A 19,804-nucleotide genomic window follows, 5' to 3' on the forward strand; every position below is an offset into this window, starting at 1 on the left:
ATTCATACGCGGAAAGTTATTGTATTTCGTTATAACGCTCCATTATCTGCTGTTGTATAATTTTAATTTGGGATTTGATTACAAAAAAAAAAGCATACTCGTATACAAAGTACTATGGATTTTGATTAATCTTATCTCTAACTACATGATAAAAAGGGGAAAGGATTTTAAAAATATCAAACTTAAAGGTTTATATTTTAATTGGCAAGTTTTTAAAATTATAATAAATATGTATAAAATAGTAAAATAACTTAATATAAATAAAAGCAATAACTTAAATAATTTACATTGCAAATTAAATTTGGCTTCGTTTTTGTTTACAAACTATATTGCCATATGCACTTAAAGCTAGTTAAATAATAACATTAATCGTTCTTCACAAAAACAAGAAATGTATTGTAATTTTAACTTATATTTATATATTTTTATATTTAACCTAAATAAAAAAAACTTTATACTATATTATTTAAAGTCTGCTACTTGTGCTTTTTTCGCTCTATTTTGTTTGTAGATTTAACATCTGTGGTTGGACGACTTATGGGTTTCCATTCCGATTCTGGGGATACTTCATATGTTTCAACATTGTCTTCTCTATCGATTGGATCGTCTTCTTTATCACCTTTGCCAAAGAAATCAATAATAGGATGATAGTTGTAATTAACTTTCTTAGCGTTCGTTGTTTCATCATTTATCATTTTAATTTGATCAGAACTAAATGTACTAAAGTTTCTATCAGTTGTGACAGCATAAAGTTTAGGAGCTATAGTAGCTCTATGGTTGAAACTAGAACTAACATTTTCTATTTCAGAATCTTCTAAATCCTCATTAAGCTCTTCCGCGGTTTCCAAATTGTCACTAACATATGCACCTATAGCTGATGTTCCTGACGATATTAAGTCTTCCGGACCACTAGATATCTTTTTTCTAATCGGTCGTCGACTTGGTCTGACAGGACCTCTTTTGAATTGACTGTCAATTATTTTATACTTGTTTATATTATCTTTCGAAAATAAAAATGATGATGATGATGCAGATGGTGTAGGTGGTTCTAAATAACTGGGTAATGTAACCGAATCTAATCCAAGTATTCCACCAGGATTACGAGGAACAGGCCTTTTACTGTTTCTTACAGAACTCGCCTGATTAAATGAATCAGAAAAATATGTATTTCCATAGGAGTCCATAGTATTTGACGGTATGTTATTAAATTCATCGTCATCACTGAGTTTAGCTTTATTGTGACTTGATCCTGGTATTGAATTATGATTATCGGCGAATGGTGGGAATGTTTCTAATGGCTTATTAAAACTAAATGGTGGTGTTTTAGATACGCTTGGTCGTTGTACACTGGATTGTATAGTTTCAAAGGCCTGATTTTCACGTTCAGACGACAAATCTTCTCCTGGGAAATGTTCAGACGACGTTTCATGAACTCTGTGTCCCACCGGTGGAAAAGATACACTGTAGCCTTCGATGTGACAGGAACAGCAAGTTGGCACCTATGGTTAAATCGTAATGTAAAATAAATATTGAATAACAATTATAATATCTTGATTACTCTTAGAATCGAATATGAAAAAATTAATAAACAAAAAAAAATATCATAATAATTTGATATGCGTTTTAATGATATAAAATGTTCTTTAGTAAATGTTTAGAATTTTTTTTAACTCACTTTGAATATATCCATATGTAGCCCATTTTGTTGATCCCAAGTCAGTAGTCTATGGTAATTATAAACTTGGACGCACTTTGATTTAAAATTATCAGTCAAATAGGTACACGATTCCTTTGGTTTTCTGAAAGAAAATGTACAGTTTCTTAAACAAAAGAATTCGCAAAATTATATAACTGAATCTTGTAGAGTATCAAGACCGTATGCATTCACATAATCAAACCTTCTAGTAATAAAATAATGAAACACCTACAGTAAAAAAGGTATTACTCAAACATTACTAAATTTTACGTAAGTATATACAAAATCATAAATCGATAAGAAAATTATAATGTAAGTTAATATTAAGCCTACTTACAAACATTTCTCTAATCGCAACGTCTGCGTGTGTTCCCCAGTATTTACGATGTATTTCCATTGTCCTGACGTTGCTCTAGCTCGCTGTGGTCTCGCGTACTTCACTGTGCTCGGACACATGAATCCAGCCTCCCCAGCTCCGGCGAAGTCACGATTGGCTGTATCTCCTCGTCTAGTGGTAAGATATAATAAAAGTCATCACAATCATAATCATTTATTCTATTGACCTATATGGATTTTGGCTGAAATGTAATAATACTGTACAGCGAACACCGCGATAATAACTTTTATTATTTTCTATTGTTATCTCTTAAAATAAGCTCGATTTTGGGTGTAAATTAATATGAATGATTTTAAGCGGTACAATTTCTGGTTTGTGGATGATAACACGCCACACCTACACAAAGCCCTGCCATGTAAATACACTTCTAATTTTAGTAAGCACATCCTTGTCGAAACATAGTGTAAATGGTTTATTGGTCTTACTACAATGACAATGCAGGTGAGAACATCTATCGAGTTTGTTGTTGTTCATCTATCAATCTGACTTCGTAAAATAATTGAAAAATCATTTACCTGTTCGACACTAGGTAATGGTCAGCGGTATACTTCGCTTCCTGAGCAGCTGTGATCCCATCCAAAGCGCCTTCACCAGGGTCCTTATAATCAGCTAGCAAGGCCCCAGCCGCTGCTTTGTTCCGGCGAATTGACTGCACTATTGCTTCTCTATAAAATAACAAATTATCTAAATTAAAATCTAAGGTTTATTCTAAATCTTACGAGCTCAAATAATCCAGCTGAAATGGTCCATTGGTTAGTATGGACATTTGTTTAAAATTCAACTAGTGTTGAAGGAAAATATCGTATGGAAACCTGCATGTGTCATGTGAAAATAATTCGGTTTTCTCAAACAGGACAGGACTTCGGACAAGAGGCATTAAGCCCAGCTGTTTATGGACTGTCACTTTTATTATATTTCTGTAGAAAATACTATTTATATCTATCGTAATTGTACAATAACCTCTTTACGCGGTTTCGCCTCCCACTTGATCGGTTTTATTTTTACAAAACTTGGCCATAAAAACTCAACCACAAAAACCGTTACTTGTAAAATTCCCTACATTCCAAATCAGGTTTTGCTTTTCAAACTGACCAGTGACATATCACTTTCGCTTTTGTGCGCCGCCGCTCCGACACAGTAAAGTTTTATGTTTTTTATTTACTTTTGCCTTCGTTTGTGATCCACTTCTTAAGTCGTTGACCTCTGTTTTATTGTTTTTGCAAATGATTTGTATAATTGTATTGCTGTATCGAGTATATATACGAATATATTAAAAATAAATAACAGTTAGATAAAATTCAAAGTTTCAAGTCTCACGACCATAAGTTAAATAGGCTTCATATGTATTACTCACGTCGGGTAATCATCGGAATGTAAGCACAAGGTATTAGTGAATAGCTCGCATTTCGACTGATCGCTGACTACAGGTAGTTTTCTAGCTGGCATCGGTCTGCGACGAATGAGGGGGCCAAGCGTCGGTTCAGCAGTTGTCCGACGTGATGCAGGCGACGGCTTTGGATACATGCCACGACGTACTATGTTACCTGCAAAATAATTAATAATTATTATACTATCACTTGGTGGTTGGGCTTTGTGCAAGCTTATTTGGATAGGGTACCATCCACTCATATATATATATATATTCTACCGCAAAGGAGCAATACTGAGCATTGTTGTTTTACTAAAACACTTGACTTTCAAATCGGACACAAGGGCATAACATCATAGTTCCCAAGATTGGTTATGCATTGGTTATATGAGGAATGACTAATATTTCTTACAATAACAGTGTATGTGATTAGAGATGACCATTTACCATCATGTGGCCTATTTGCCAGTCTGCATCTCTCAATGAAATTAAAAAAAAAGTTATACTTTTCAGCATTGTATTTTATTGATGACTTTCAGATTAAGTTTTTACTTGTTGAATATTTTGTAAAATCGTGTAGATCTGATGAAGAACAAATAATTTAACGTACCTTTCCTGTCCATATATCTATTTAACGAACGAAGCTTCTCGGGCACAGGTAGGTCTTGAATAAGAGTCATATTCGACGCATCCGCTGATAGGTCCATAGTGCTGTTATCGAGGACACGATCAATATCGTCAAGTCTTGATTTCATAGTCGCTTCTGTTGTCAAATATTGTGCTCTTGTTAGATTACTCTGAAAAAAATGTTTTCACAACATACAATAAATTTTACAAATTAAATTTAAAAATCGTTTAAAAGATTATACCATTAATTACGTTTTACAAAATTATGGCAACTAACTACCCAATTGGAATTTCTAGTGACGCTTCATCCAATCCGACTACACTAACACAAAAGTAAAATAGAATGAATTATTAGATCGAAGATTCAATAAATTGATAATGTGAAGTGAATTAACCGCATAAAAAAAAATTCATAATATATTCGATTTAGGAAAATACTATTTCTTGTAACTAAACCAAATTTTATTTTTTGTAATCGGATGAATTATTTTTGACCTTATTATGCTAAACATCGCTGAGCACGAAATTAATTATTATAAATATATTTAAAAAAAAATGCAAGCTGCAGACACCGTCAAGAATGAATAATTTTAAATTACAATAATTAAAAAAATAATTTAGTATATGTTCAACAAAATAACAGTTTAGGTAGTTATAATGTGTATTTTTCAATGGTAAAAGTTGACTCTTAATTTAACAGTCTCGTAGCATGCGATATCGAAAGTTCAAACATTGACTTATGATAGTAAATAGAACTAATCCACAAATATCTTTCTAGCTTTCATCTCATCTAATAATTCACTTCCAGCCATCCCTTTTGATAACTTCTATATTTAACATCTAAATCTAACATGTACGGATATTTTTGTATATTTTTTTATTTTTTAAATACAAGAGATATAACTATTTAAGGCGTGGATACACAAGAAATAGTTTCATATGAATTACATTGATATTTTTTTCCTCGGCAATGGAAAAGCTTATTAAAAATATACATGTCAACGTACATAATACACAGGATTTCCTCTTCTCCAGAAAATATGAAAACAATTAGAAGTAGGTACCTAATACAAATAAATATGCAAAAAAATCATTTGATTTTTTTATTAATAGAAGATTTCGTAAGATGTATCCAAAAAAATATTATCGGGAATGTTAAAGGGTATTTAATAACGAGGAGTAACCTATTTTAAGAATAAAAAAATCCTGAGAATTTCCAAATTTTTTACAATCCTAAATTTGTTTAGTCGGCATGAAGTTAGGTTTTTGAGATCAAATTATTGTATAAGCAAAGTATGCGTATGGTATACACTCACCGCTTTTGTTCCCAAAAACTTAAAAATACATATGTGCAGCGACTCGTAACTAATTTCTGACCGGCCAAATTAGATTTGACATACTTTTCAATCCTAATATTAAATTATATTTATTAATATTCGCTTCACATACTTACATTCTCATCGTTATCATAATCATCGAGTGTAGTGTCTTTAAGTTTTTCGTTTTGCGTGTTATTTGTAATTTTATTATCTCGTGAATGTTCTTTGATTGGGTTTGTTGTATTTATTTTAAACGGTACTCTTTGTGATCTTGTTCTGAAGTTACGATATTTTTGTATAATGGATTGTGTGGTTGTACTTGATTCGTTTTCTTGTCCACTATCGAATAAATCACCATTCAGTGATGTGTCTTCAATAAATGATCTTCTTTGGAATAGCGATTGTGGAGTTTTTACTTCGCGCGGTTCTTTACCAGGTCTCATCGAACGACGTATCAAATTAGCCGTATCCAATAGGATTGGTAACATCAAATCTGAAGTGGTGTTGTTATTGAACATTGATCTCACCTGGAATTAAATTAAATATTATTAACAAACATAAAATATTTGTTATTAAATAATTGTTTATTTATTTACACAAATTACGCAAAAGAAGACATAATTACAAAAGGCATAGCATCTTCTAGTCAAACTTATGTTAAACAATTCAAATAATACGAAAGAAAAAATACATAAAGATAACAAAATTCGCTAATAAACACACACTCAAGCTAAAAGAAGTGAACACACATACTTGTTATAATAAAAAAAAACCAAAACAATTCGACTCATGTCTTCTAATTCAATCGTCATGCGAAAATTTACTTCGAATTGTGAGACAACTTTCGTGAGCTCATTATCTACAGTACAATGTAAATTTGATTTAAATTTTTTAGAATAATAATCTTTATACTTATTTGTGTAATTAAGCACTCTTATAATACGATTTATCTCAAGTGGCCTACACCGCTAGTTTGGTAAGGTCATTTATTTCCAAGATTCTAGTTCAAGTTCTGAAGTATATTGTTTTATATTATAAAATACTACAATGGTTAAGCGTGAGAGGTCAGTTAGTTTTAAGACCGTGGGATCGATTCCCGCCGGCGCTTAATTCGGCTCTGTTTGATAACAATAACATTGTATTATTAAGGTCTTATCAACATAATTATAACATAGTATTCAACACTTTTGTTACGTTGAAAAATAAAAATACATTATTCCTACAGTTAAAGTCATTTGAAAATCGAATTGCTGTTCAACGAAACTGTAATTCAGATTCAGTCAGATTTATTTGTTTTATTTCTTGTTACTAATTTTATATTATTTTTATACATTTAGGTCGTCGGACGGGCAAATGTACCACCTAGTTAGATAGTTTTCTTCAACGCCCTTAGACAATATAGAAATTTTAATCATTTCTCACAACGCCAATCCGCCACCAACCTTGAGAACTAAGATTATGTCCCTTCTGAAATTTTAACCAACAGATGTAAATTTTAGCACGCTTAATTACAAAATCTTAAAATTTTTCTGCCGTTTCCATAGGTAATGGTATGGAACCCTTGTGGCGCGAGTCCGCCTCGCAATTAGCCGGTTATTTTATTTCTAACTTGACTTTGAAGGGTTAAAACATAAAATCGATTTTTTTTATATGCAATTGCCTAGTTTAAAAAGCAATCACTTAACTTACACAGCAATTGCACTGTTCCGATTTACTTTACAGCATTTTTTTTTAAATAAACACACATCACCTTTATTTTTAAAAGTGTTAAGTACAAACCATTCTTTAAGTTTCTTGAACATAACTTTATATTATAATTAATCTTATTATTTAAAATGCTTAAAATAGGTGTTAGTCAAATATATCGATATTTATCCCCTGCATTTAAACGAATCTAGCATCGGTAATCGATTAAATTGTTCGATAGAAGTAACATTTTTTTGTCAAAAAACTTTATATTATAATCGAATATAAATTCAGGGCATTTTATCTACTTATGTTTAGTTTGCCGCCATTTTACGTCTTTTATTTCTCTGTTACATAAACACAATATTATTATTAAATTATACCAACCACAAAGAAGAATAAAATAGTATGGTCACTGTTACATAACAGTCATAATTTATAATTATATAGTGTAACGAGGTTAGAATTAGATTTGTGTGTGTCCAGCAACTTTGCATATAATACGAGCGAATATCTAAATAAAAACCTAGAATAATTATATTTTACAATGATTGATTTTGTGTTTTTTTATTTAATTACTTCGGATATAATATAGTTATAATTCAAACTAATCTAAAACGATTCGAATAAATCGATTTACGAAATATTATAAATACAATTCGTAATTCGAATCGAACTGCCCTAATTCATAAAAAATGGCAGAAAAGGCAATTATAAATCAATACAGTTACTATTTTCAATGCTATATTAACAGCGAGGTTTTGCTGAGTTAAGAAACATGCAATAATTATTATTAGTTAAATTTATTAAAACTCTCGACCAATGTTTTTTTTCTTTCTATTTATTGTATTTTGTATTATTATTGCAATTTTGGAGCAAGTCCTTTAATATATTACCGCTCGCCTTTAATATATTACCGCTTCGCTTGACTTCGACGATTTATCATCGACAGGAAAGAGTTCGAGCTCAGGTTTGAGGCACGGGATAGTTAACACTGAACTGGCAGATTTTTTTTTTCTAACCCTGATATTGACCTAGAACCTCCGGAACTGCAGCCTTATATGCTAGCCACTAGACCAACGAGTCAGTCGGACATTTCTATAACGTTATGAAATACAGCGGAACTCAATCTTCCTTCGCTGCACTCACTGATCATCTTAATTGTCGTGTAAGTATATGGTTGAATATTTATGGGAAGAAAATTGTTGGACGCCGCTCATCTGTGTCGAACGTGACACTTCGGTGTAAGAATTTTTATTAACAATATTACAAAGCAGTAAGCTAAGATGGCTCAGTAAAGATACAAGCCCGGCCACCACTAAATTGATATCCTATTCCAATCGAAGTAAAAGATAAAAGTATAAAAAAAGATAAACAAACCTTAGATTTACCTATTTCATGCGATGTACTAATAACTCAGCTATATTGTGCACTAAGAGTTTATGATTAATATATCTTTATTTATAATAGAACACTTATTACACTTAACTACTTATATCCACTTTAATTTTACTTCCAAAAATCAAAGCGCCGTTTTTCGAAAATCTAAATTTGGCTTCTCTCCGATTATGGTTGGAATAGAGTATATAAATATTTATTTATGATTCATTTCATTAACTCATTAGTCAAGGATGTCTTGTCCATAATCAACGTAAAGAAAAAAAGATATCGTGAGAAAACCTCCATGTATCGGTAGAAATAAGCTACCACACGTGTGTTAAAACCATGTCTGCGTTGGACCAGGTGGAATGAGCTCTGTACCTTTTCCTCAAAAGGAGGAGATATCTAAGCCAAGCAGTGTCATATTTAGAGAGTATTTATTTTTTACGTCATGACAGTAATTTGATTTAATTTCTAAATATATTTTTTAAAAAGACTTATTATGAAAATATACTGAAAAAATAAAAACATAATTGCAAATTTCATAATAGTGATAAAAAACTGACAAATGCTTTAAAAGGTTTTACAACAGTGCTTAACCTAGATTACATTTCTGAAATAAGACTTCTCTTTAAGAATGCTGTCTGATTAAAAAATGTTTTATGCACTTTATAAAACTAACAGTAGCGAGTTCGACTACCGTTCATGAATAATATATTTTTCTTTTATAATAAAATTAGGCGGACTGGCATAGACATTCCTTATATCACCAGTCCGTCAATAACCTTGGGAGCTAAGATGTTATGTCCCATGTGGCTGAAGTTACACTGGTACACTCCTTCGAACCAATAAAACCAAAACAAATGAGTAAGTGGTACCTGGGGCTGGGGTGATTCCTATCTAGATGCCGCGTCTCTTCCATGTATAACGTTTTTAAAAGTGAAATAACAATTCATAAAAAATAGCAAAACAGTTCAGTAACTTTTTATGTTTGTCTTTTTTTTGTTTAGTTGCTATGGAAGAGTTAATGCTATAATTTAAATATTTAAATATATCTTTTCCTCAATATTTAATAATGTTTATAGTCAAAATTTGTCCACTGAGGGAAAACATGCACAGATAAATGCATAACTTCTCAATTGCGCCGGAGTCGCGTAATAAACAATCTACTCGGTCTAATTGCCGCTGTACAATACATGTGAGAATTTACATCGCAGGACAAAAAAACGACCCCGTTCCGGATCTCGAATGAAACTCGCGGATGGAAGATAATTCGATACACTTCGTTGAACAATGCGTTTATGTTGAAACGATTTATTGTAATTGTGGAGATTTTTAGTAAATATCGATCGATTGAAATGTTAACAGAAATTTAAGACAAATTTCAAAATTAATATTACATTGCACCAGTATTTGTGCAATAGTTCTGTTTTTCATTTAGAGTGAAACACTAAGAAAATATCTACGGTAATTATAATGCAATTATTTCAAATACTTATTAAATTCTAATCGAAAATATTAACCTAAATTAAAATTATATTTCAGATATTAAAAACGAATAAACAATAAAACTACTAAATCTCAATAGTAACTAATTTTAAATTTGATATACACTGCTTGTTTTATTCTAGTTTAAAATTCGTTGGTTAAAGAAAACGAACAATCTTTTTTATATATTATATAGATACATCAAATTAAAAGAAAAATTATCGATCGAGATTCGCGTTTCCAATTCACACAGAGATTGCAACATGTTTAAACGTTGAGAGTAAAAAGTTTAACACTTGTGGGAATAGATTTCGCTGTTATAAATGTTGTAAAATAGAAGTGTTATTTTTTTGTTGGCCTGCCGTGTAACAAATGAAAACCTTTGTCACTGTTGTAAAAGTAATACTTGACTACATTTTTACTTTTCATTTTATAAGCTTACATAAAATACAATTATTGTACTTAACATTTTATAAAAACGATTTATTTAAATTAATATCAGCAGGAAAGTGTTTTATGAACAAAGAGATACTATTCATATTTCGTGTAAGTAGGACATTTAAAATAAACATAATAAATGATGGTGCTAAAAATGTGTTTATCATTTTATACAACGAATTTAACTGTTTTAAAATCTATACATAATAAATGATTTTTAAAGTTGCATCTGCTATCAGCTTAATATTAATTATTATTTTTGGATAAGATAATTATTGTCTAAACCAGAGATGAGCAATTGGACGTTAAGGTTTAAAAACTAAACACATTCTGAAACTGTTAATTAAAATCAATCGCCCTGGATAGATTCTAGTTTATCCCGAAAGAACAAGGAACATACTGTGGATAACATAAATATGGTAACTATTTTAAAAAAGAGATAGAATATTTTGTTTCGTATTCAGACTAGTAGACTAGATTTGATTAATATGAGGCTTTCGCATAAGAATACCTTTTTGTCAACTCAATGTAATTACTTTCGCTTTTCTAACGAGCTCTGGGAAAACTACAACAAATCCGTATAAAAAATTTAAAAGGAAATTCTCTACAAAAAATTCTAAGAATGAAAAATTTATAGTTGTAGTCATAGTAACTATTTTAATTAAAAGAGCGAAAACATTTTCATAAATATATATACATTAATCTTGGTAAGATATATTTCACACGTGTGTACATATCATTATATAATAAGAGAGAGCAGTTCTAAATTATAAAAATATTTAAGCTGTTAATAATATTTACTGTTAGGAACGGATTTAACGCATGTTCGATGTTAATTAGTCCAATTATGAAACATTGCTTAGTATAACTATTATATAAATTGGTGCTTCCAGTTTAACATAGTCATAATATGACATATTTTGTGTGAGTGTGTTTGTGTCTGTGTGGATACGGACTATTTACAAACATGGCTAATTATACTCGTAAAAGAAACCTCCAAAAACGTAATACATTTTGTAGTTACTGAAATAGAGAAGGTTTTTATTAATTTATTATCAATAAATAACTTAGAAATGTTCTGTATAGTTTTAAATAACTTATTTATTTATGGTTTTGTATATGATTACCGATAAGATACGAATTACGACATTGTACGTTGATGTAACTATACAAAGTTTAAAGATATGTGTGTGTATGTCAATCACAGGATGTATAGTGTAAGAAATCATTCGAGACAAATAGAGAAACATAACAACCATCATTTTTATATAAATATAAAATTTTCCTGTTTTGATATTCTTTCTATACATACGTAATATTAATTTATAAGTATTGCGATAATTATTGAATCCAAAAAACAACTATACTAAGCTACCGATCCGATCGCTTTTATTATAAAAATGCCAATATATGCGAACATTTCCTTTGGACATTACCATCAATCGAAGAACATCGCAGAGAATTTCCAAGTATAACTAAATTTACTACCAGTATAAATAACTGTATGCATTTAACAATACCCTAACATTATTCGTGATATAGAAATGATTATATACGTAAACAAGTGTATCAGCCACCTCATGCTAATCCATCATGCGTAGACATTAACATTATGTAAATAATGGATAAATACTTCTCGGATTACCGATTCTTTACGTTCGGGCTGCTAGATAACACTGGAAAAAAATATTTATCTTTTAAAATTGGTCGAACAGTTGTAAGGAAAATAGAGAAAATAATGTTCATCTGAACCAATTTCACCACATTTGCGCCAATCACTCTCGTAATCGAATGGGACGATAATCTAACATGGCACAAAATTTACCAGATGTAAGACCAGCTTTATGTTCTTCTACGGTTCTCATTTCTTAAGTTCCCTGCAATTATTATATGTTACTGAGAATTTGTCGATCGAACCAGTAACAAAAAATCCAATAATCTTATTTGACCCGGTATTTTATCCTACAGACTAATATTCTGCGTATTGCGCGAATGACGGAGCCGATAAAATACTACTATACAATAGCACGAGAACAAGAAACATCGCGAAAAATAACTTCGCGATTCCATATGTACAAATACAAATTTATTTCGACCTTAATTCCAAACTTTGACGTATCTCTACGGTTTTAGATGCCCTAAATTTATGTTCTAAGAAGGACGTCTTCGGCTACATTTTTATTCATAATATAATGTGCTAATCAGCTCATCCTGCGTATATCTAATAGAAAGACAATATTAACGCATAGTTTGACAAAAAATATTTCGACGTATATAGTATAATAAACAAACGCAACGTATCAGAAATCATGATACGGCGATTGTATGGCTAAACCAGCCTAGCGGTGTGATCGCACTTTGATCCTGACTTGATCCATATTGGGTTATGGGAACAAGGATAACCCTTAACTGACGGCAAAATTGAAATATCAATAATTCTTTGAAATTGCTATTATAATGATCATTATATAAGATAAACTTTTTAAATTGATTAATAATAAATACAATATTTCAATGAAATGGAATCTAGGAACCAATTACAAAATAATTATAAAAAAAATATATCTGTAATTGGTAAAATTTTAACTGTAATAATCAGTGCCATGATACGCCCATTGATGACAATTTATATGTGATTACCTATATAAACATGCTTTCCACTTGAAACAGATAGCTAGTGAAAGTAATCATATTTTTATTATTTTCATGTTGTTAAATTACATAAATTTAAACCTATATAGTTAATTTTTCAACACAAGTAATAAAAAAGGCAGTTTTTTCGTATAAACTTCTTTAATTGGTAAATTAAATCTTTCACGACGTATAATATGGACGTCTTAAATTGTATATAAACGTTGGAAATATGTTTTTTGATGTTGTTTTTAGTGATATTATTATTTAATAACTGTGCTCCTCTCTCGCTCTAGACGGACACATTGAAGGAGCGTCTTATTTCTATATTTAAGAATAAGCTGATTAATATTTAGGTATCTGTTTTGGACTAGAGTCTAGCACAATAAGTTGCTTTATTTATAGACTCCTGTTTGTCTTTAATTTATTAATATATATTTAGTGTTTCCCTATTTAAATTAGATATACAATAAACAAACATTAATTTTAATTTTATTTGTTTTCAGATCTCTGTCTCGGTTCCAAATTCCAGGTCTTTAGAAGGAATTGGATTTTCTGCCAACAAATTCTTTACACAGTTGGCTGGTTTTTGAAAATATCTATCTTGGCCGAAATTCGTTTAGAACAACATGAACTATTTAATAAATAACTATGTTCAAACAAAGAAGTATCTTGTAAATTTAATATTGCATAAGAATATCATTTTATAATATATATACCAAACACATAGTGATGCTGACTGGTAATAAAATGATATATAAATAAAAAACAAACCTAAGATACCTCAACTTTTCAGATAACATCAGATCATTGACATAAATATAACAAAAAAAAAGTAAAAAAAATAAAAAAAAAACGAAGACAGATTAGACTAAATGTTTAATCTATTAAATTAGAAATTAGTAACATTTTATTACGTAGTATTTCCTTATCTGCTCTCGATTTTAGAAGAATGCATGAGCATTCATTTTGCAATGTACTGATATAAATATACGTAGATTGGTTTAAAAGTTGTTTATATATATAAAATATTTTAAAAAATCCAAATTGTGTTTTTCTATTTTTAGACAATGTTTTGTCTAATACAAACCTTTAACAAAATATCGGTTAACATATGGACTTAGCACTCATAATTGTCTCTTCCTCTTTATTATTTAAGCAACTCAACAACTAATAATTAATATCGTCTACAAACTTAATATCTGACGTGAATTAATACAAAGATTTATATTGTCTAAAAGTTTCTGCGTGATGCTTGTGCATGGGAAGATTTAAAATAAAAAATGGGTGTATAGATTACCTGAGACAAACTGAGGGGCTGCCTTCCAGGTGGTGTAGTAACTTGACTCGCGACCAGTGACGCGAGTGCCACCCGCTGGTTTCCAGACATCGCCCTGATGATGGGTAGGATCTGCGCGAACTTCCCAATATGGTCTTTCCTCTCCAGTGCTCTCAACACCGCATCCCTTATCATTCCATCCTTGTTCTTCTTACTTTTATAATTCTTTACTAAAGCCTTCTTTGTTGTCACATCATCATTAAATTGTGAATTTTCTGCTTCCAAAGAATCTAAATTGTACTGTGGTCTATGCGAATTTGTGACGCCATTGGGCTTAAAGATCCTGATAGGAGGTTTGACGACCGTCTCGTAATGCCTAGATTCCTGTGCTATTAATAGTTCATTTGGTTCAGAAAACTCAAAATCTTTTAAATCGTCGGCGTTTGCAATAGACAAGAGCGTTATCAATAAATAAAGTATTAGATTCGCCATCGTGTTCAATATCAAACTCTAACTGCAATATGACATTATTACATAAAAACACTAAACACAGCACACTGCCAATTCACATGTCAGTCTTTTTTTTTTTTGCTTAGGCAGAGATGCGCGCGCGCAGCTTTCTGCCTCGAAGACGAATGAGCGCGTGCGCGGTAACCACACGCATACAACTCTCACGTATTTACAGGTGTCAGATAATACCGGAACTCACAACTTTCTCCCATCCTAGGGTCAAAATGCGACCTATCAAAAAGTGCAAAATCACCCTTAAAACGTACCTCGACAAAATAATTGTCTAAACAATTCGAAGACGACCAATCTAAAACAATACGACCAGGTTGAAATGGAATACATCCGATAATGTATCATATATCTTACAGTATAGAAATCAGTTTTGTTTGGTTCAAAGTATTATGTATCGTTTTTAAAGATATGCTTTCACACAGTTACGTCAGTTATGAAAGCCTTCTGTGAGTCGATAATATCGAAACTATTATTAGCTTTGTCATTTATAAATGGATATGTTTTCAGAGTGTCCATTATGAGTACAATGGAGTTTAGTGGAGTTTATGCATATATTTAATATGGACATTGTACATGATTAAAGCTTTCTTATTTCCTTGTTATAAAACTTAGAAAAATTAAATCAAAATAAAATTTAGTAATATTATTATTTTATTATACATTTACAATATTACACATTAAAAATACTAACTTTGTATAAATAACATAAGGTCAAGCAGAACAAGAAAAACAAAATGGTAGACCTCATCTGTTAGAAAAAAAAATACAAATATTTTAGAATACAGATTTTAGTACCTCATACATATATTTTTCTTTTTTTATGATGTAGGTAGGCGGACGGGCCACCTAATGGGCCACCTGATAATTAGTGGTCACCACCGTCCTTAGATAATGACACTCTAAGAAATATTAACCATTCCTTACATCGCCAATATGCCACCAACTTTCTTGGCCACACCAACTGGCTCATTCACCCTTCGAGCCGGAACACAACAACACTGGGTGCCTACTGCTGTTTGACGGTAGAATATCTGATGAGTGGGTGGTACCTACTGAGACGGGCTAGCACAAAGCCCTACTACCAAATTAATAAATAATCTATATAGTAACCATATAATTACAATTAAAAGTTACATCTAGTACTTAACTACTGATATAAAGAACCAACCTTTTCCTTAAAATGGAGATGAGGCCTTATCCCAGTAATGGAATATTAAAAATTATAAGATCTGTCGAAGATCTTGTCATCGTCATAAATAATCAGAATGGGAAATCGCAGAAATACTTACACAACATAATAAAATCATAAAGAGATAAGATTTGTTTGTTGCACTTAATTGTTGGAATTAAACAAAAAAAAGATCTAGTCGAAAGCGAAATCTGGGTATATTCATTCAATCGCAGCTTCGGATATTTTGAATTGTTTGAATTTAAGTTTAACACGAATGTCTATTATTCTTTACTTATATAATAATACTTAAACATAGAAATTAAAAATATTATTCTCATCGATCGATGATTACTTTTTTTTATAGAATCACCTTGCTTTTTCTTAGCACTTGTTCAGAATATTACTAATGCTATACTATTTTTGTATTGTTTTTGGTAGGGCTTTGTGCAAGCATATTTGGGTAGGTACTACCCACTCATCAAGATATATTCTAGCAAGCAGCAATACTTTGTATTATTGTGGTCTGTTTAGAAGGGTGAATGAGTCGATGTGACTACAGACAAGGGTCATAACACATTCAAAAGGCTTGTGTTGTGTTGGCTATGTATGCGCCAGTGTATATGGGTGGTGGCTCAGTGAACGCCGAATAGGAAACCCTTTAGCCAGTTAGTCCGAAAACTTAAAGAATCTGACCGGACCTGTCTGGATAAAACGGAGAACAGGAAGCTTTGGATCCCTTGCGAGAAGATAGGATTATCAATTAGCTAAATTAAGATGACGATGAATGTAGACATAATGTAACATCGCATGGATTTTAGTAAAACTTTTAGTTCTCTTACAAGTTTAATGTACCCCACAATTACCTTTATCCCGTAATATCATCATAATCAAGTATGATATAAGTATTTAAGATTATCTATGATTATATAAAAAGTTTTAAGGGATGTTGTAAGGTTATCAAATACAATAGGTATTCTGTAACCATACAACGCATGACTATTTAGTAAAAAACGAGATTTTAATATTTTTTTTACTAAAAAATACATTTATATAATATTAAAATTAGTTGTTACACGCCTGCTTCACTGGAATTTAAATGGTACTCGAAAAAGGGGAGGGCGCTAATTAATTTAAAAAACTAATTTCCTTTCCGCATCGAAGGGCACGAAGTCGGGTTAGATCGCTAGTATTATTTAAGTAATCTTATGAGACGAAAATATAACTTACATGTAACGTACAAACATAAACTAAATAGAACCTAACAATTGATTTTCATTTCAGCACACAATAGCTTATAAGCGGTTACGCCACTTCGCACTTTCCTTTTAACCGCAGATTGACCCGACCGCATTATCTGTGTTTGTAATTTGATTGTATACATGATGCTTAAAACGAATATAAATCCCTAAAATATAAATACATTTAAAAATGATGTAAATATTACTAAACGCTATGTCAGTAGCATATATACAACTCACCTTTAAAACTATAAACATTTATAAATTCTACAAACTAGCTTGTAATATTGCTCAAATTTAGCTTTTAATTTGTATGTCATACGTCAGTAAAAAATAAAACAAGATATACCTTCTTATACCTGTTACCTTTTATGTTTAGGTGAAGTCGGGAACCGGAATAGAAACGGGAACGTAACATTACCTTTATGAATTAGTAAAATTTCCCCTAGACTATTAACTAACTAATGAACTAGTAAGTATTATTTTTGCACCCTCAGGCTTGTAATATATTTGTAAAAATAAGTTAAGGACATGGTTCTAATAAGAATTGTACTATCTCATGATGTATTTCTAAACATCCCGACCTTCATTTCCAAATTCAACATAATATTATGATAAAAACATAATGTTTTAATATAATATTAAGGAATCACTCTGTAAGCGGATAACATTTCTGGGAACAATGGTTCAAAGCAAAGAAAGTAACAAGTCATATCTTTTAACCGCAGGCGTTTAATTTTAATATCTTATCGTCTTAGGTTTGCTGTTTTGCTATAATGTTAAACGAACTATCATAAGCTAATTTGAACTCTGCCAGTCAAGTTATAGAGACGAAATTCACATGTATTTGTTATAAATGCTTCTTTATATTTCGAAATCAGGCATTAATTTAAATGATTATCTTTGACATTTCAAGAATTAATTAAATTCTCTTTAAAAAAGTATTTAAATTAGGCAATGATTTACCTAAATGTAGTTTAACATTAACTCGAAAATTGTTTTATTTTTGCATCATTGTTCCGACACTTTGTTGTCTTTGGTTACTGCATTCTTTAGTACTATTATTCGCTAATTTATTGGTAATCTTTGTCTAAGAAATCAGTCAACTTCTGCAGAATATTTGATAATTTAAGGACTTTTTAGGATTCCGTAGCCTAATGGCAAAAAACGGAAAATTTATAGATTCGTCATGTTTGTCTGTCTGTCCATCCGTATGTCACAGCCACTTTTTTTCCGAATTTATAAGAACTATATTGTTGATACTTGGTAAGTAGATTTATTTTGTGAACCGCATTAAGATTTTCACAAAAAATGGAAAAAAAAACAATCAATTTTAGGGGTTTCCCATACTTAGATCTGAAACTCAAAAATAATTTTTTCGTCAAACCAATACGTGTCGTACGCACCTATGGATAGGTCTTCAAAAACGGTATTGAAGTATTTAATATATATTTTTTCTAAACTGAATAGTTAGCACGAGAGACACTTTCAAAATGGTAAAAAGTGTCCCCCCCTCCCCTGTAACTTAAATAAAAGAATGATAAAACTAAAAAAAATATATTACGTACATTACCATGCAAACTTCCAAGGACTAAAATGGTTTGACCGAGATCTAGTAAGTAGTTTTTTTTAATACGTCATAAATCGTAAACCACAATTTAACTTTCATTCAATCAACTCAAATATAAAAATAAAAAGAAAATAATTTCATAAACATAAACCTTGTTACTTGCTGCTAGGGAACCTTCATGGGCGAGTCCGACTCGCACTTGGCTATTTTTTTATTTTATTTAAAATAAAAACGCATAATCTCTTCCAGTTAATTTTTTTTTCAAATTGGCACTGTAAGGAACACTGGCTTCGCACCAGAACACAACAATAGTAGGTATTGCTGTTTGGCGGTAGAATATATGACGAGTTAGTCGTACCACCCGGACGGGCTTGCACACAACTCTAAAACAACAAAATATAAAAAAAAAACACAAATATAAAAATATTTAAAAAAATAACATTGGAATACCTATTTAATACATGAATTATCTTATTCGTGAAAAAATAATATACTGATTGGAGTATTTATTAAAGGAAACTTGGAAAGGTTATAACAGAAATATTTAAATAATTTGTGCAATTTATTAGATCATTTCTGACATAACGGAGCAATATACGGAGGAAGCATATTTATATTATAATATTATTAATCAATAAATCAACTATATAAACTTTTAATAAAAAATATTACATACAATTTATTCCTAAGAATTAATAGTAGCAGCATCTTAAAATTTAACTATAAACATTTGAATCATTTTAACAAATACAGCGATATATCTGCCGACAGCATATTATAAATATGACAAAATAATTCTTCTCTATTTCATAAATAAATACAAAACATCCACTAAACTCTCAACGTATGTTTTAGTCCCCTGACTAAGAACCATAAATTAAATATAATTATACTTAATTACTCGACTTCGTAAGAGAACTCGTCTCCACATTTCAAGCGTCTAATGGAGACCTTCAACTAGTCATATGGCACGAAAACGACTATAGGAACCAA

At 30.8% G+C, this 19,804-nt stretch overlaps 1 protein-coding gene across 1 annotated transcript; it reads right to left on the bottom strand.

The window, feature by feature from the left end:
• Positions 1-429: 429 nt before the first annotated feature.
• Positions 430-15,276, bottom strand: Nt1 (Neurotrophin 1). Its single transcript, XM_026630469.2, has 8 exons — positions 14,332-15,276; positions 5,543-5,935; positions 4,073-4,259; positions 3,448-3,637; positions 2,609-2,758; positions 2,034-2,204; positions 1,676-1,799; positions 430-1,499 (listed from the first exon to the last, which is right to left on the bottom strand). Exons 1-8 carry the CDS (start codon positions 14,800-14,802, stop codon positions 477-479), a joined length of 2,709 nt encoding a protein of 902 aa, XP_026486254.2. The 5' UTR covers positions 14,803-15,276; the 3' UTR covers positions 430-476.
• Between the last annotated feature and the right edge of the window lie 4,528 nt (positions 15,277-19,804).

This window comes from Vanessa tameamea, chromosome 6, assembly GCF_037043105.1.
Source record: "Vanessa tameamea isolate UH-Manoa-2023 chromosome 6, ilVanTame1 primary haplotype, whole genome shotgun sequence".
NCBI lineage: Eukaryota > Metazoa > Arthropoda > Insecta > Lepidoptera > Nymphalidae > Vanessa > Vanessa tameamea.